Genomic DNA, 18,476 nt, shown 5'->3' on the forward strand with positions numbered 1-18,476 from the left:
TCGGAAATTTATCAAAATTACTTTTTTTTGTCTCTTGTCACGCCATTAAACTGAAAGTAAACGGACCGAATCGGCTTAAAGCCAAGAATCATCGAAAAAATCTATACCAATCTGGCAAAGTCTTTATTTCGCGGCCGATTATTTTGCACTGAATAGGCGATCGCCCAAATTTCGGACAAAAATTGATGGGGTGGTGTTTGAAGGGGCTAAAGTGAATTGTTTCATTTTTGCATGCTCACATCCGTCATCGGTAAAAAAGTTTGACGTAAAAACCGAAATATGTATTCATCAGATGGCGCCCCTTCAAAAGTAGGATAAGAAATATCCGTCTCCTTATCTTTTCTTCATTGGAAGGAGCATAATGAAGGTCATTTACGCTTTTGTAATAGACATTCGGAATTCGTATTTTTCAAATAACGGTTGGAATTCTACTCTAGGCTGGAACGTTAGTAGATAGCTCTTCGGCTAACTCAGAGGATGTCGGAATTTGATCTTTGAATTTGAAAGAAATCATCTTGTCCAGTGTCGGTTAAAATATCAGTTAATTCGTCGAATTTAGTCAATATTTGGTAGGTCTAAGTGGGGTTAAAAACGTTAAACCGACTTTGCCGTTTATGAATTTCTTTCAATCTCTATCGCACATATCAGAATTCTCTTCCATCAAGTCATTTTATCACATCATTTATAACTGAACGAGGTTTGAAGCAGTTTTAAAACCGATGCTCCAAGCTAAAACGATTTCCTTAGTCTGTCAAGGCAAATTAATGGAAGTGAATTAGTTGTTTTCATTTACAGCACTTACCACAACCTGTAGCCTTCAGTGCCCAGCTAAGGAAATAATTTTAACCATCTCCTTTCATCCATGAGTTTTTAGCAACATACGTCATATATCAGTCATATCAGGCAGCCAATAAAATGTGGTTGTCTACTTCTGTTTGACTGTCGGTTCCGTAGTCATTCTCTTCCCCAGGCACGATGAACGGCCAAACGTAAGCGCCAGTGGAAAAGGTCCTTTAAATATTTTCAGTTATTTAATAATTTTGTCCGCTTGTCGTTGGCCGATTTACGTAGGACTTCTATTACACCGAGCGCACGAATTTCATTTGTGGAGCGTTATTCTAATGCATGCACTGAGCACCTTTTCACTGACAATTCACTTGGCGTGGAAACTGTGAGAAACTACAAACCATGAAAATGGAAATATTCTCCACCGTTAGATATGAAATAATGAACAACCGGTAAGCTTATGAGCCAAGTGAGGAAAACGAATGAACTCGCTCCAAGGACAACTGGAGAAGAAGCAAGGAAGTAAATGAATTTATTTGTTTTCATGTTAATTGTCCTGCAGTAATTCGTTAGGGGGAGGAAGCTTTCTCTTTTCTTCCGGGTCCTTTTAGAGTAAGCGGAGATAAGCCTGGGGCGAGTAAGAGGAAGCATGTGAGGATGCCGAGCCTCAAATCGATGCTTTTGAACGATTCTTTCAGATTTCTGATGGTATTCCCAGGTTTTCATGACAAGGGAATTTATAGGTATTCAGTAGTTTTTTTCATGTAGATATTTGTGTTTTTAACCCTTTGAACCCTGGGGGTGACCAGTATTTAATTTCTCCTTACAATAATACTGCTGAGTCATTCATTAAGACAATGAGAATAAGGCAAATGATCACCAACTTAAGAAGCTTTGATTGTTGAACAAATTCTCCTTGTCAGTACCAGAGGAATTGTACAGAGAAAAGTATGGAGAATATAGATACTGATGTTAGGGTGTAGAGAGGTTTAGGTTTCAAATAATGCAAAATGATCAAATTCCTTCTGACATTAATAACAAATCAGAAAGCACATCTTGCACAGCAGTATTTTCAATAAGAGACTTTGTTTTGGCAAAAACGAGCTTTTCTGTTTTGAAAGGGTCGTGAGAGTGAAAAATTTGTTACAACTAACAAGTTACAAAATGTTATTTTCTGTTGCCACCATCCTCTGGATGAAAAGATGGTGACATGATGTACATTTAATTAGAAACAAGTTTAGCAAAAACTGGGTGGGAAAGAATACATTTCCCTTTCATTCCCAAATCTCAGTAGAAATTCTCCTCACCATCTGTTGTACAATTCTTATTTTAGTTCAGAGAATTTGGCATTGGATCAACCAATAATCCCTAATTGAAATTTTTCTTTATTCTCGATCATCACTTGCCTGTTTGATAGTGTTTTGATATTGTGAGGAGAAATTTTGTCTTGGTCACTTATGGGAGTTAAAGGTTTACATTGACTTAATGAGATAGGATAATTCTCAACCAATTCTTTAAATTAACGAAAAACAAACAAACCAATGCTGATAAGAAATGTTTCTTTTCTATTGCTCACGTTTTCCAAGGTAGTGGCTAGTGTTAAAACTATTTCCATGCATGGCTATCCTGAACATATGAAGTAACAGAAGCCACTAAAGAACTGATATTATCTACTCAACATTCCATCTATCAACATGATCAGGCACACAGCCAAACATTATTCTTTAAGAAAAAGGTTCAACTGGGATCTCTCTCCATGCTCGATCGATCCACCGCAACACCATCTCTTTACTGGGCGCTCGCTTCTTTCCGGAAGGCGTGTAGGTAAATGGACCGTTAACCATCCAGGCTTCGTACTGCGCGCGGACTTTATCCAGGGGCTGGAGAACTGGAGTGAGCCCACCGGGAATTACGGCGGTATATTGACCATGACTCCCTTTGTAACGCATCAAGGGTTAAAGAAGCCAACCACATTAGACATAATAACATCAATGGAGATAACTGAATTGAAATTCCTTACGTGTGGATGACTTACTATCAAAAAGCACGATAGCCGATAACAAAGTGAACCTATTAAGGGAACAACTTCCAGTTCTCAGAATAATAATGAGGATCAAAATGCACCAATGACAGCGCACCATAAGCCACCAATAACATAAAACCAGGGTGTTACAAATAGCCACACATAAACTTTCAACTTACTTACCTGACGAAGTATAGCAGTAGAAACATTGCAATCAATGCACAATTGATTGCGGCTTGACTCTTACATCTTGGGACAAATAATTAAATTTCAATTCTCAATAAAAACAAAACTTTCTATAACTTTCCATAGCATAGGTAATGGTAAAACAGGGAGGATAAAAATGATTTAAGTAGAAAATTGTATTTGGTATTTTAGTCAGTGAGTCAGTGTCTTTAATAGGTGTATTAAGTGGTGCAAGAAAATTGATGGATTTAAATTATATGGATAATAGTGCTGTTTTTTTTTTTTATTAACTGTCAAAGGGACACTCTTATTTGACCTTGATTAGTAAGTGGTGGGTGGCTATGGTTTGAGCTCTTACCCAAGCCAGAGTTGGGGGAGAGGCTGCTTAGGTTGATAGGGGTACAATAATTAAACTCCTTCAGGTGGCTGGTGTATCGGCTGATAATGTGCGCCACAGAGACATTGTCCAAAAAATGAGCATTTGACCCAGAAGCAAAGCTTTGAGGGCAAATGTGACATTTTTAGGACAATCTCTTGGCCAAATAAACTATTACCTGACATACCAATAGGCTAGAAGCGCGTTTATTTATTTTATGACCCTCCTATTAAATTTTGTTTTGCGTATTGACAGCAATTTTGTTTACTTTCTTTGTACTTCCTAGAGCAGCATTTGAGATCAGATTTTTAATGGTAGTACCTGACGAATCCACAAAATGAGTTCGTTTTTATTCCAGGCGAGTAATTAAGATGAAAATTATAAAATATGAAACTCTTGAGACGGCTCTTTGATGCTGGCTGTATTTCTTTTCAAAGGAAAAAAAAGGACAAATATCGACGTGATTTTGTACCATGTGAAGTAAAGTAGCCGTTAAGAGTCGCGTGAAAATTAATATGTGAGTTATAAGGTAAAATATATTGATAAATACAATGTATGTGAGAAATATGACCTTTCACAAACCGTTTAAGGGAGGCCACCTCTTGCACAAATAAATTACAGAGCTGTCAGTCTCTGGAGATCTCAAATCTGGAGATTTTTTTTGAGACCAGCACCTTCCCCCCCCCCGACCGAATTCGCCGATGCAGCCCCCTCCGGAAAATTTCATTTTTGATTTGGACCCCTACAAGCAATTTTGCGGGAAAAACGTGGATCTATCTGTCTGGGTCTTCAATTGGTTGAATACTCATCCAATCAGACTCTCGCTTATATAATGGAAGGGGACAGGGAAGCGGGAGCCCGGGAGAAGAAGGGGGTACCCAATGAACAAAAAAATGAACCAGAAAATGAACAAGAATGTTAAGTTTTGGCACAGTTTGAAAGTTACACCCGGGTGTCTGATCCTCTTGATTAACCTGAACACTGGAGCGATACTATGAAGGGTGGGAGTCGGGAGGTAAAGGGGCACAAAAGTACGGGAGGCGAGAGAACGTGGTACGGGAGGCGGGAGACTCTGGCCCCCCGTCTCCCCCTACCCCCCCCCCCCCGCCTTCTAGGAGTAACAATGAAGAAACTTTCTTCTTTTTATTCGCAACGAATAACGTGCATCGCACAAGAAAGTGAAGCCAGAAACCGTAATACAAGCATAAGAAGCCAGATCATTTTAGAATTTTGGAACATATGGAGCTTAAATCTTAGTTTTTTTGCGGGCAACTGATCCAAACTTCCTTTGATCCGGGAGTTTTGGTCACCCGTAGGGAAGAGCGGAAGATTGACTCTGTATAAGGGAGACACCCCGATAATCCAAAGGTAGTTGGCATATATGAAATTAGAGGCATTTGATTTCCACAAAGAGTTTCCTTTCAAGCTCCAACGTGACAAAACACTACCTTAACTAGATATCCGTTTAAATTTATAGATTATATCCGTTTAAATTTTAAAATTGAGGTGGTCTGGTAACTACTATGATGGGGAAATGGCGCCTTCGTTAAATTTAGATTGTTTTGAAATTTTGCGCCACAATTTTCTCGTCGATCGGGTGATCGATCGATCAGTTGTACTCTCGTCGACTAAAGAGGACCATTTAATTCTGAGGAGAGTTTTCCGTAGCTGAAATGTCGAGTTTGGAAGGAGCTTTTGCGCCAATTGCCGTCCAAAGGTATGCAATAGTCCTTTTTACAGTTCCCGGCGCCATATTAGATTAGTAGCCGCGCAAACACGATAGCGAGGGCTGCCGGTGACCAGCGTATTACAAAAACAGTAAATACAGCTGATCGGAGAAGTCTTTCGTGGTTCAATCGCTTCTAAAATGGTGCTAATTTGCAAGGATATGCAGATTACAACGCTAGAAGATATCCAGAAGTTAAAAGTGAAGGATTTAAGGGAAATTTTGCGTTCTAATTCGGAAGCGACGGGCGGAATAAAAGCAGATTTGGTTTTAAAAGTCTACGCGATACTCATGCGACACGTGCTACGACCGGGTGAGTATCAGCGGCAAAGTAGCGATAATACTGCTCAGGATCACCAGAATACAACGGAAAATAGTGGTGACTTCAAGTACGATGAAACTTTAAGACAAATCTCTGCTCTCGGATGGTCCACTGATTTACGTCAGCTTCCCGAACTAAATTTTATTCAGCTTTACGATTACCTGGTTGTGTCAACGCGCAAGTACCGCCACATTGTGCTCAAGGGAACAAATTACTAGCATGCACTGTGTAAAAATACATGTACAATTTCATTTTTAAATGAAATAAAGTGGGAATTTTTGGTTCCATGATAACTTACTATATGGAATCCCAATAGTTATTAATATGCATTGACATGCAAGTGGTATTATTTGGAATACAAAATTAATGGAACCCAAGGGGCTGATTACAGGAAGCAGGCTTAGACTGATAGCTGGGCTTCTGCCACAATTTTAAAATGCAAAAAAAGTAAACATTTCTACCTAATAATAAATAGACAGCAAAAACTAGAATCAAAGATTGGCCGGTGGTAGTAAAGGGGGTAAAGAGTTTGTCAGAAGGCCACAGACAGTTGAAATTTGTGTTGCATAGGGGCTCAATGTATTAGGTAAGGTACCATCTAAAATGTGGTAGGTCTTAATGCGGCCAATTGCACGCTCCACGTGAACGCGCACTGAAGCAATGCTCATAGTCTCTTCAGTTTCAGCTGCTGTCATTTGATCATGGCCAGCCAAAAATGGTGGCATGTTTACTGTAACGCCAGCAGGTACAATTGCAGAAATGTCAAATCTGCGATCAACCATGACATTATCACCCACTTGCAACAAATCTAATACACCACTCTCTCTTGTTATTTGCTTGTCAGACACACGCCCACCCCAGAGATCTGACAAAAAAGTGACCTGTCCATTTGGGGTTACCCCAACTAGCAACTTCCAAGTATTATGGTGTTTATAATCTGACCATGTCTCTGACTGAGCCAGCATAGCAGATGGTCGCTGAATGAATAGCTCAGTACAGTCTAAAATTATCCTGGTTGTGGCATACTGGGCAAACTCCTTAGGCATGTTTTTGCGAACAAGCTCCTGTGTGGGAAATGGAAACAGGTCCTTGAGCTCATGAAAGAGCAAATTTATCCAGGTGATGCAGATCCTGGAAACCAGGCTGGCACTGATGCCAAATCTGTCGGCAAGGTCCTGTACAAATAGCTTTCAGTCTCATGAGCACCAGTAGGAACTCATCCAGAAAAGTAAGCTTCCTTGATGGTCCAGGTTTACTCTTGTTATCATCAAGTTGATAAGGCTGGCTTTCCTTTACTAGATTTTCACCCTTCCAGTACTGCATTTTGGAAAGCTTTGGCTCAATGTATTTGTAGAAGCTTATTAATGCCTCATAACTTGGGAATCCGGTGTAAAATAAAACAGCAGCATTGTCATCTTTAATTTTGTCAATGGAAAATTGACGTTCCAATAACACAGCATTTTCCTTTTCTGCTTCACTGAGTTTTTCCTGGCAGTCAGCTAGCTGAGTTTCAAGTAATTCAATTCTCCTTTGCAGTTCAAGGACACAATCAGGCTCTGTTTGAGGGGACTCACACTCCACTTCAGCTGCATTTTCATCACACTCTGAAAATGAATGAGCAGCATCAGTTGACGCATCAATAGAAGGAAATACTGAGCAGGATCCAAACTGCAATGCTGATGCTGCTACTCCAACAGTTGACTCATCCATCTTTCTTTCCTTTGGTGCCTTTCTTTGGTTTGATTGCTTTGTCCAGCTAAATATACATGGCTCTGCACCTTGTAAATAAATGAATAAATAAAACTTATTAAATGTGACAGTAATCATTTCAGATTTATTTATTATGAGTTAATCTGCAATTAAATTGATTGCTTTTGTGAAGTCCAGCAATATTAATAAGCATACATTAAATATTCTATCATTCAATGACAAAAATCACAAGACATGAAACACTTTAAATCATAAAGTTTACAATAAAACAACAATCGTCGAATAAAACAACCAAAATCTTTGATTTGGGAAAAATTAAACGAATCCTTGTTTCTAAAGATAAAAATATCTTAGAATTTTGAGTTTTTCATAGCTCAAATCACGAACGCACACAACAAAAGCTCGACAATATCACAAACCTGTCTTCAAATTCCAGCGACCAGAAAGTTTTTTCGAGATATCTTCTGCCCGAAAATGCTCATGACAGAGGACAGTGGCGGTGGAAACAATAAAGCCGTCCTGTCCGTGTCGTCGCTTGATAAGTGAACACCACCGATTCCTTCGCTGAGCGTCCTTGGGAAACTCGAAGAAATGATAACTTGTACGAGTACCGTTTACATTATAGGCGCTATTATTGCAGTCAAAGGCTGCACAATACTTTCCTCTTCTCTTTCGAGGGGCGGAGGATGTTTCCCCGACGCTTAAGCTTTCATTCATCCCACCAAAGACTCGATAAACCAACGAAACGCTTGAAAACACCAACAAACTCTTATGCGATGCCCGAATCGAGTCACCCGCAGCCTCGCTATCGTGTTTGCGCGGTTACTAATCCAATATGGCGCCAGGAACTGTAAAAAGGACTATTCTCCCTCGGGGATCGATGTTTGACTTAGTTTGAAAGTTTCCCTGACACTCGGCAATTTGACTTCCACTCCCGATTACTTTTGGTTGAGAAGTCGAGCTGTTGAACTGTAGAAAGAAAAGATGGGAAGATTTCCGCATAGCTTCATACTTGGATAAAGAAAACAATAGCGAAAACAATAGATTGCCTTTAACACCACGGCTTTATCCAAGAATCATGAGTATGGAGTTTTTCGGAAATCTCCGACTTTCTTTCACACAATCCAAAAGGATCCATGTCGCACAAGAATTAAGGATAACATGACATCGAAGGATAACTGCAGCAGTCATAGAGATGATGAATTCTTCAGTACCACTGTTGCATATCAAGGATGAGAAGTTTGACTTCGGAACCGCAAGCTTTGATCGGGTTAATCTAACACTTCCATGAAAGGCAGTCTATGACTGCTCGTGCCTTCTGTTGTATAGTTGTAGAGTATATATTGCAATAATAAACCTAGTGTGGTTTAAAATGCAGAGGGTTAATGAAAAGCTCATGTGGGGATCTTCTAAGTCACTTCAGTCACTGGAAGACATTCACATTGGAGCCGCGAGATTTATTTTTAACCTAAAGGAATCTACCCCCAATACTGAAGTTCTGGCAGCGACAAAATGGAAGTCCTTATCATATTTCTATAAAAAGAGGATTGCCACTATAACCTATCAGGCATTTTACAATAGAGCTCCGGCTGCTATAAGCTCTTTGTTTACTAAACTCTCCGTTGAGAAATCTAAGGGACAATCTGAAGCTATTCGTGCAACGCCCTAAAAGTGACTTCCGTCGATCTTCTTTTTCTCACCATGCGTCTGTTCTATGGAACAACTTACCCGTGTACTTGAAGAGCAAACCGAACATTGTTTCTTTCAAATCTGCTCTCAAAGCAAAATCCGACATTTTAGATAAAATAACATTTAATGGTTTACAGGGACTAAATAAAGACGTTGTAAATTACATATATTAAAGCTATTTTACTACTTTTATTTATTTTATTACTTTTTATTACTACTGTAAATCAACTGTATATTATATTACTAGGTCTTACATCCTTTCTTACTTACCATAATTTCGCAACTTGTTATTGTTATTATTTAAATTTTGTAGACACTCTTTAGTTTTGTAGGTCCACATCAGCTTTTTAGCTGCCATTTATCGACCTACGTGACAAATAAAGTATGTATGTATGTATGTCAAACTTGTGACAAAAGGGAGCTTTGAGCAGAGTTTGTACACAGGTCAATTGACAGGCTGGGGACAGGGAAGGAATTTAATAGAATAGGTACACTTATTAAATGTGCATCAAATTTATTTTACTTCAAAACTTCACATCTCGTCCACTTTACACACCTGGCACTATGGATAATACCTACTCGTCTAACTCTGAAGGTATTAGGTTTCAGCCCTGGCCACATCAACTTTTTATTTTTTTATTTATTTATTTTTAATTTCAATTTAAATTATTTTTCAAAGGATTTGCTGAATATGTTCAGAGTAAATGCACATGTGTGAATGTGTGATGACTTATCTGTTATGTTCAAGTTAAAAACAATGTTAAAATAAAGAGGTGAGACCCTGTGAAAAAATTTAACTAAACCCAAAAAGAGTGAAGAAGAATCCTAACAAACCTGATTAGATCCGTTCCATGATGGCCAGTGTCAGAACTGAACCAGGATGGGTCACAAGAGATGTAATATGAGTGCCTCACAATAGTCCACCATTTTGAAAACTGTGCAAGGTTTGGGGGAAGGTTTACAGATGTACAGGACACCATGACATAGTGTCTATGGCCCTCCTAGAAGGATTGCACAGTAGGCACAAAAATGGTGGCTTAGTGCATTTATTTCTATGAGGGACTTCCAGCCCACTCCACAGGCCACTCAAAACTCATTACACAAAGAGGGTTTTGTTCCCATGTTATGCTGGAGGAACAAACTACAGGAGCAAAGCTCTTTTGCATGTATCAGTTGGCTATATTTCAACCTCTGAGGCAGAATTTTCATGCCATAAAATGAAATGGGCCATTAGATTAACCCTGGTATTTCAAAGGGTGGATAGCCTCTATCCAATGGTTTAATAGCTATTCAGTGGATAATTGTTTTATAAAATGTATTACATTATTCACTGGATAGAGATTTATCCAGTTAATAGACATTTATCCAGTTAATAGACATTTATCCAGTTAATAGACATTTATCCAGTTAATAGACATTTATCCAGTTAATAGACATTTATCCAGTTAATAGACATTTATCCAGTTAATAGACATTTATCCAGTTAATAGACATTTATCCAGTTAATAGACATTTATCCAGTTAATAGTAATATCTACCTTTTGAGCAACTGGGGCCAGATGAAAAATTGGGTGTAAGGCCTTGAGGTTAATTGAACATACCTGAAAATGCTTGTCTGCATGTACTGGTTGTGCAAATTGAAACATGCCCCAAGAGCAAAACCCTCTGAGTATAATGATGGTAACTACTCTATGCATAAATAAATGTTATCCTGCATTCACACATTCACAGTTCAGTTCTTCTAGATTCACACATACTTCATTTGCAGCCCATGGTGCCACACACAATTGGAATAATTTAAATTCTGAGTGAAAAACAAGAAGAAATAATTTTCTGCCCTTACTATTGCACATAATTTATGTGCTTTATGTAAAGAACAAACTGGGATAGATAATTACTTTATTTATTCTGAATTTCAGGGGAACTGGCAGCTATTACAGAGGATGTGTTAAACCACCTGAAAGATTTATCAGTACCCAACTGTCAGGGGGACTCAGGGTGCTATATCAAAAGCTTGAAGAAAAAAAACAAGGCTTGTGTAAGGAAGAAACTCTACTGCTCAGAGCGGCTACAATACCAAAAGGTTTAGTATGATTCTACAGTGCTGCCAATTTCACTGCCACTCTCCTAAGTTCTACTGAGTAAACAGGGAGATTCACTATCAGCTAACTCATCCACTGGGTGTATTTTGGTACATATTACTTGTACAACTCTTTACACTTATTTGAAAGGAGGCAAACAATAAAAAAAGTATTTGAATTTGCAAATGAGTCAAACCTCTTGTTAGAAGATTAGGAAAAAATCCTTTCTGTCATTGGGGGAAATCAAGTGGGGAATTTTTCATGCATACTGTTCAGAAACAAGACAAGTCATGTTTCAGTCTTATCTGAAAGGATAAGTGGATGATAGATTTTTTATTTTTTGATTTTGAACATGAGGATGGTTGATTATTACCACGCATCAGCACATGACTCTGCAGCCTAGTTTTGATTTGTTTTAATTATGTAAAAATCAACACAGGAGAACCAGAATGTGTACACACATTAGCTGCGATGACATTTTTATTTTTTTTATTTTTTCTTTTTTGCTCAGTATTAGCATCACAGATTGGCAAAGATGGTAAATTCAAGCCTTGTTACCCAGGTAACTTCTCTGTTTCAGTTCAGTAGCTGCATCAATTACACTGAAGATTTCTAATCATTATAAAAAAGCATGTTTCCGTAAAGCTACAGTTATCTTGTGAGTTCAAAATTTAAAAACAGTAAATTAAAGAAGGTTTTTAAGTATGTGTAGCTTGGACTAAAGAAATATGACACAAAAATACATTGTTATGGCAAAATTTATCAAATGAATACATTTTTTTTTCAATTTTAATCGCTATTGATTTCTTCTTTATAATTTTCTTTCTGGTAGTTCCATTACTTGCTGGAAGATTTATTCAAGTTATTGGTGAAGGGGAATCATCACTCTTTATTTCAGCAGAGGTATAAGGTATACAAAATGCACATACAGACTGGAAATTATGGTTTTTAATTGCAGTGCTGTAATTGTCTCTGAAAATACCAGTACCTTGTGTTATACCTGTCAACTTTATACCTACATTTATATGAATTTTTTCCCTAGAGTGTTACATCACTTTTTGAAGGACCTATGAATTACTTTCAGCATAATTATTTAAAAGCTTGCCACTGAACCCTTTAACTCCCAGAGGTGATCAACAAGTAACTTCTCCCTTTAATATCTATACATTACATAGCAAACAAGTAATGAGATACTCAAACTGATCAGCATAAAAGTTGTTGTCTTGATCTAACATCAAATTCTAGTAACTAGTTGAATAGAAAAGATGCAGCAGCTAGAGGGGAGAATTAACAATCTGATCTAAGGAGTTAAATGGGAAAAGACATTCAAAGGTGTTTCAAATGCAATTCAGAGGTGTATGATATGTTTCAAGCTAAGATAACCTCTTCCATAGCTGCAAAGGTCCATTCCTTCTAGATACAGCCCAAAATATTTGAAACCTAAGGGCCTGTGCTGCTTAATTCCATTCTCAGCCTCTACTATAAACAATTTGAGTTTCCTCTCTGGTTATGGAACTTATTTTGTGATTGGACCAAAACTGATCAGTTCACTCTGCATGCATGTATATTCACCAGAGCTTACATTCATAATAATTTTCTTTATAAATGATACCTACCATTTTTAAAAGAAGCAAGTTGCTCTAAAGATAATGAATTTGGATTATTCCAGACTTGGAGCTCAGGTACACTGTAAGTGTCTATAGAGTTTAATATGCATACAGCTGTAAGTGATAAGGTACGTTTCAGATAAGCAAGCCACAAATGAATCTGTTATATGCAGATCTGAGAGTGCTGCTGAAACTGTAACTACTGAAAAGAGCTTGCATGCAACCATGTGTACTTTGACATGAGGTGTACATTGTCAGTGGAAACTGTTCAAGATGTAGAGTACATGTACACGCAAAGATCTTTGAGCTGATTTTCTACAAGGTAAATTATTTTAACTTACTATCCACTTTGTATGACACGAGTTTACTTATTTACAAAACTGTTGCAGGAGGCAGATTGCATTCAACAGCTCAACAAGGCTGATCCTCTCCATGTTTCCAGAACTGTCCAGTTGTTTGTAAGTCATGAATGTACAATCCTTTTCGAGTACTGAATCACATGAAACAAATATCTGCTTGTTGTTAAATAGGACTGATTTTATACAGTCACTGTAAGTATCACTCCACCTTTTTGATACCATATGAAAAATCATGAAAAGAGAAGAAACTGACCCTACTGAAGGACAATTGCTCAACAGTATTAAACACCACTGGCCTTAACTGACAAGGCAATTCGACCAATGACCTTGGATTGAGAATGGTGAATACTTTGCCTTTCATCCATCAACTTGACAGAGTGGTGCAAACTAGGTTTTTTGCATGTCAACACTTAGTTGGCAGTATCAAACATGCATAAAAAGTTATTGTAATTTACTTGTATGCAGTTACAGCTTTTCTTGTAAAACGCCGCAGTTTTAATATAATGATTTCCAATTGGTTCTTTGTTTTACAATAATTGTAACATAGCACTGATATATTTGGTACATGAGTACAAGAATGTATTCTATGTAGAGGACCACAGTTCACTGACCTTGCATTTTTGCCAATTTGACATATTTGCTTGTGGATTTTTAGAATGTTTTCAGTTTTGAGGGCCATTACTGCTTGGTTTTTGAGCTGTTGAGACCTCGGCCACTCCATCAATACTTTCAGGTTGGTTAAATTATAAACAGTGTAATTTAGTATTATCAACTGAGTTGATAAATGTTTAGAGTTTCAAAGCTGATGTTTCAAGCATTAGCCCTTTGTCAGAGGGAATGGTGAAGGGCTAACATTCGAAACATCAGCTTTGAAACTCTTAATGGTGGCTACTTTACGTTATCAATTCAGTTAATAATACCAAATTACCTTGTCATACTCTCCCACTAATACAGTGCCATGGTTTGCTTTAGAAATTTACTGGCTTTATTGAATTATAAACATGCTGTTAAGGAATCCAAGAGCTTTCCCTTTAAATCAATTACTCTACTTTGTACTGTTGTATCTCTACTGATGTAAGTATTATATTTTCAATCATCTTCTTTACAGAAATGTCAGTTTGATAACAAGGTAAGAGTGATTAATGTATTGCCATCTGTGCATTGTATGTTTTCATTGTTAAATTTATTGTCACCTTTGTTAAAAACATGTCTTAATGTACAGAGTTTTGGCAAGATCATCATCTAACCACATACATTCTGTAATATCAGTCACTCAACAGTGTTTTCTTGATTTTGTTTACTAACAGGATGAAAAACTGAAAGTCATCAGGAAAATAACTTTTCAAGTGAGCAAACCTTTTTTTTAATTCTTATAACTACTTTTCATTCAAGTAATTTCAAATAAAATTGCATCAGTTTTTTTTGTCAGCTATAAGAACTTACAAAGACCATTTTAAAGTTACCTTTCATGAACTTCAAGATAAAACTTGTTGTGCTTCAAATTTATTGAAATCAAAATAATAGTTTTTTTTAATAAATTGATGTGGTTATTTTCTTTTAGCTATTACAAGCTCTTGGATTCCTAAGGAAGTAAGATTATCCATAGGTGTTCTTTTTAGACTCTCTAGAATTACTCATCTGTACCCACAAGTGGCTTCATTTTATTTCATTGTCAAGGGACTCTTCTCTTGCCCATGTTTTGGTGATGCCACCATGTTGTTCCAGGTTGGAGGTGGGATGTTTATTCTGCATTTTGGCAAATAGAAGGGGATCTTTTTCAAAGGGGGGTGCTCATTTGAGAGGAGGGACTGATTTCAGGATTTTGTGTGCTTTGATCTCATTCAACTTTCCATATGAATCCACAGACAGAGTGTCATGCATCCATGCTGACTTGAAACCAGAGAACATTCTTTTTGAAGAAGGTGAAGTGGTGTGTTTGCAACAAACAAACCATCAAAAAATTTGATTTAACTTAATAATGGACTTAAAAAGTCTTCCTTTTTAAAGATAGTATAGTTGTAATATTTTGCTCTGGTTAAATATATTAAATAACAGCTATAGGATTTTGTAAGAAAAACAGACCAACATTTTATTTCTGAAGATATACAATACAGTGGTCACTGAAAGACTTTAACTTTGATGAATACTCAGAGTACATTATCAGCTACAATTATTTGCCTAACAAAAAATATCATGAACATACCATCCCATTTTTGTTTCTGCTATACAAAGTCATGTGTATGTTATCATGATGGTGCCTGGATACCTTGTATAGGGCCCCATGTCTTAGTTGCAAACATTTTGATGCATGGGAGCAGTAGGCTTGGAATTTATGGACTAAGCTTTTTATGGACTCAGCCTTTCTTACATTTCTGACAGCCAACCTCCACTGAGAGATCTGATTGTCAATACACTGTAATAAAACAACTTTTTTTTGTACTCTTAACAATTTTAGTCACAGACCTGAAGGTAAAGATCAGTTGCAAGATCCAGGGGTACAAATGCGTAACATTAGGGAAAAACTAGCAACTTCATAAAATTACCAAAAAATCATCAAAACATAGATTATTCATAAACTTTTATTGTAAGAACTACTTTTTGAAGAATTTCAGCCTTTTTTGCGGGGGTTTGAGGTAAGGCAGGGGACACCTTGTCCTTTGCACGTTTTTTTGCCATCCTTGAACTAAAAGCTGGTGTGGTGATGTTGACTTCCGGTTTCGGTTGCGCAAATGATGACTCTTTTCTATTCTGACGAAGTTTTCGAACCCTTTCTCGAGTTTGCTGTCGCTTTTTCTCTTCCCTCTCTTTTTCTCTTTGCTTCAAAACCTTCTTCTTGGTAGCTGATGCAGCATTCCGCTCACGGTTGGCTCTTTTGTCATCAGCCTTTTGTGCAGATGTGCGTGTTTTCACTGCGGCGACTGTCGCGTTTTTTTTCTTGCTTCGAAGCAAGCGCATTCTTTCTCTTGCTTTTTGTGCAAGAACTTCTTTGTTTCTTTCATAGTATTCCCTTTGTTGTTTAAGCTTTTTTCTTCTTTTTCTTTTCTCCATTGATCAGCAGAATATTTTTTGTTTTCCATTGAATATTTCGCAAGCGAAGCGTGTAAATTCTCGACGGAAGAAGTCACGCTAGGGAAGTCACGTTCTCTAGTAATTTCCAGTCTCAAACGATCGTTTGTTCATGGGTGTATATCAATTAATTGTTGTATACCCCCTCTAGATGTAATGTACAAGGTTGTTGTAAGCGAGGAAGAAGCGAAGTTTAGATGCGAAGATTTCTAAAACTGCCACTATTTTGCGCGTGTAAACTGATACACCAATGCAAACAATACTGTTCCAAGATCGAATATGTTCGCGATTCAAAAAAGACATAAATTTAGATGTTAAATTGAGTTAGATTCGTGAACATTTGGTACCGATAGAAAGTTTAGAATTTGAGAATGACAGATCTGCTAGTTGAAGAGCAATTTCATTTTAAGCGCGGCTATCACAGACCTTTTTGGAGATGAGGATAAATAATTTTAAGGTAAATTTTCTATGCATTTTATGTGTTCGCGATTCAGACTTTTTGGATTTTTTACGCTGTCTTTGAATTAAATGGAATAAAAATTTGTATACAGAAAATAAATCATCTGAGAATTATTGTATGTATTTTTTTAAACTGATTTGAGCTTTTTTTGCGACAAAATCTTGGTGACTATGAAGTATAGTACAATATTGTATAAACAGCGTTACATGTTCGGTCGCCGAGAAAATTGTTTCGTAGCGCGAATATTACAATTCAGTGTTCCAATTTTAACTATTTTATTGAAAAGTCTATGTTTCTAGTGTATTTCTAAGTCAAAATTATTTTGAAATTTTAAATTTTTAAGTAAGAAATTTTTGAATATGTTTGATGCTTTGTCAGATTATGTTACGCGTTACATAAGAATTCGCCTCACTTTTCTGAATACTAAAATCCATAAAAAAATAAATTCTTCCTCTATTACCACGATTTTTGGTTTAATACAAAGAGGTTAACTATATCTAACAGGATATATAAGTTTTAAAGTGTTTTGTTTGAAATATATATTTTTTTGCTCAATATGGTTTTCGTAAACATGCTTTGCCACCCTGGATCGTGCTACTGATCAAACAGTGGTGGATATATACTTTACTGCTTTACAGCTTGGTGAATTAATCCACCAGTTTCACTGACACTGACAGAAGTGAATAAATTTGTTAGTACATGTATATACCACACAGATACCAAAAAATTAGTTTATTTCTTTCAATATACCAAAAATTGATCAGAAATTAAACTCTTAACATGTGATTTTGTCTCTTTGGCTGCATGGAGGTGAATAGAACTTGGTATTCACTTTGGAACTAGCCAATCAGCACATCCAAAAAGCACTATTTACTTGTTTGGTGTGTACTAAAATTGTATATTATATTAACACACTGTAGGTGACGAAACCAAGATAAAAGTTGTTGACTTTGGAAATGCAGTTCACTGGGTTCATAGAGAGGTACATGTAATTTCTATTATTTGGTAATTTTAGTGACTAAATATTAATTGTATGCAGCTAGATGCATCAGAATTGTTGTACTGTAGACTTTATTAACCCTTTACACCCTAACATCAATATATATAATGCATATTCTCTATACTGCTCTCATACATTTGCTGAAGCACTGACAAGGAGAATTTGTTTAAAAATCAAGAGCTTTATAAGTTGGTGATCGTTTCCTTGATTCTCGTGATCCTAATGTGTGATTCAGGGGTGATATTGTAAGAAGAAATTAGAAGCTGATCAGTCTTAGGGGTTAAAGGGTTAAAAGACCCTATTCAAAGTATAATGAAAGGCAAATTCTGTACAGAGGACAAGGGCTCATACCAGCTGTGAAAAACTGTTTACAGAGAATTGTTTACTATGTGTTTACCCCTTTAACATGTAACTTCTCCCTAGAATATCCATACCTTATCCAACAAACAGTTAGTGAGATTACGCAAACTTATCAGGTAGAAGTTCTTATCTTGATCTAGTATCAGATTCTCAAAAGTAATTTATAAGAAAATGTGGGGCAGCTAAAGGGGAGAAGCTACAGCCATTTTGATTACCATGGCAATAAGTGAATATATATTTGGCTGCTAAAATGTTGACAAAAGTCACCAATTGGTGACAAACAGATAAAAAAACAGATAAAAGAAAAAAGAGGCAGCCAAAAATTTTTAAATGGTGGCCATTTTACATTTGAAGGTTGCCAGAAGGCAACTCTTTGGAAAAATGAGTTTGGAGCCCTAGGCCTGTCAGCCTGACCATTAGCAATGAAATTTAATAATTATGTAAAATATTTAATTTAATTCTTATTTTTTCTGTTTAATTCTGTCAGGTTTCCTTGTATTATGATGAGTTTGAACTACAAACTTTACTTTACAGAGCTCCTGCTGTTTTCATGAATTTGGAGACAAATTTTACATGTAGGTTACAAGCATGCAACTTCAGTGTTTTCCGAATCAATCCAAGGAAAATAAAACTAGATTAAACTATTTTATTTGGAATTGCATGAATTGGAGCACTCTCTGAAAGATGATCAGTGGAGTTCTGCCATTTTGTGTTTTATAAAACAA

General features: G+C 36.8%; 4 protein-coding genes across 4 annotated transcripts in view; 2 read left to right on the forward strand and 2 right to left on the reverse strand.

The window, feature by feature from the left end:
• Positions 1 to 18,476, forward strand: part of LOC131776839 (uncharacterized) — a 222,902-nt gene that overhangs the window by 198,774 nt on the left and 5,652 nt on the right. The window contains exons 7-13 of the mRNA XM_066159933.1: positions 12,896 to 12,964; positions 13,521 to 13,598; positions 13,974 to 13,994; positions 14,173 to 14,211; positions 14,427 to 14,455; positions 14,543 to 14,787; positions 17,312 to 17,373. Coding sequence (XP_066016030.1) covers positions 12,896 to 12,964; positions 13,521 to 13,598; positions 13,974 to 13,994; positions 14,173 to 14,211; positions 14,427 to 14,455; positions 14,543 to 14,787; positions 17,312 to 17,373 — 543 coding nt within the window. The remainder of the gene's footprint in view (positions 1 to 12,895; positions 12,965 to 13,520; positions 13,599 to 13,973; positions 13,995 to 14,172; positions 14,212 to 14,426; positions 14,456 to 14,542; positions 14,788 to 17,311; positions 17,374 to 18,476) is intronic.
• Positions 4,804 to 12,851, forward strand: LOC136277673 (uncharacterized). The gene is made up of 5 exons (XM_066160096.1): positions 4,804 to 5,088; positions 10,738 to 10,901; positions 11,411 to 11,461; positions 11,732 to 11,802; positions 12,680 to 12,851. Exons 1-5 carry the CDS (start codon positions 5,045 to 5,047, stop codon positions 12,683 to 12,685), a joined length of 336 nt encoding a protein of 111 aa, XP_066016193.1. The 5' UTR covers positions 4,804 to 5,044; the 3' UTR covers positions 12,686 to 12,851.
• On the reverse strand, positions 5,517 to 6,465 carry LOC136277672 (uncharacterized). The gene has a single exon (XM_066160094.1). It carries the CDS (start codon positions 6,463 to 6,465, stop codon positions 5,911 to 5,913), a length of 555 nt encoding a protein of 184 aa, XP_066016191.1. The 3' UTR covers positions 5,517 to 5,910.
• Positions 6,515 to 7,870, reverse strand: LOC131769494 (uncharacterized). Its single transcript, XM_059085214.2, has 2 exons — positions 7,549 to 7,870; positions 6,515 to 7,197 (listed from the first exon to the last, which is right to left on the reverse strand). Exons 1-2 carry the CDS (start codon positions 7,844 to 7,846, stop codon positions 6,515 to 6,517), a joined length of 981 nt encoding a protein of 326 aa, XP_058941197.2. The 5' UTR covers positions 7,847 to 7,870.

This window comes from Pocillopora verrucosa, chromosome 13, assembly GCF_036669915.1.
Source record: "Pocillopora verrucosa isolate sample1 chromosome 13, ASM3666991v2, whole genome shotgun sequence".
Lineage (NCBI taxonomy): Eukaryota > Metazoa > Cnidaria > Anthozoa > Scleractinia > Pocilloporidae > Pocillopora > Pocillopora verrucosa.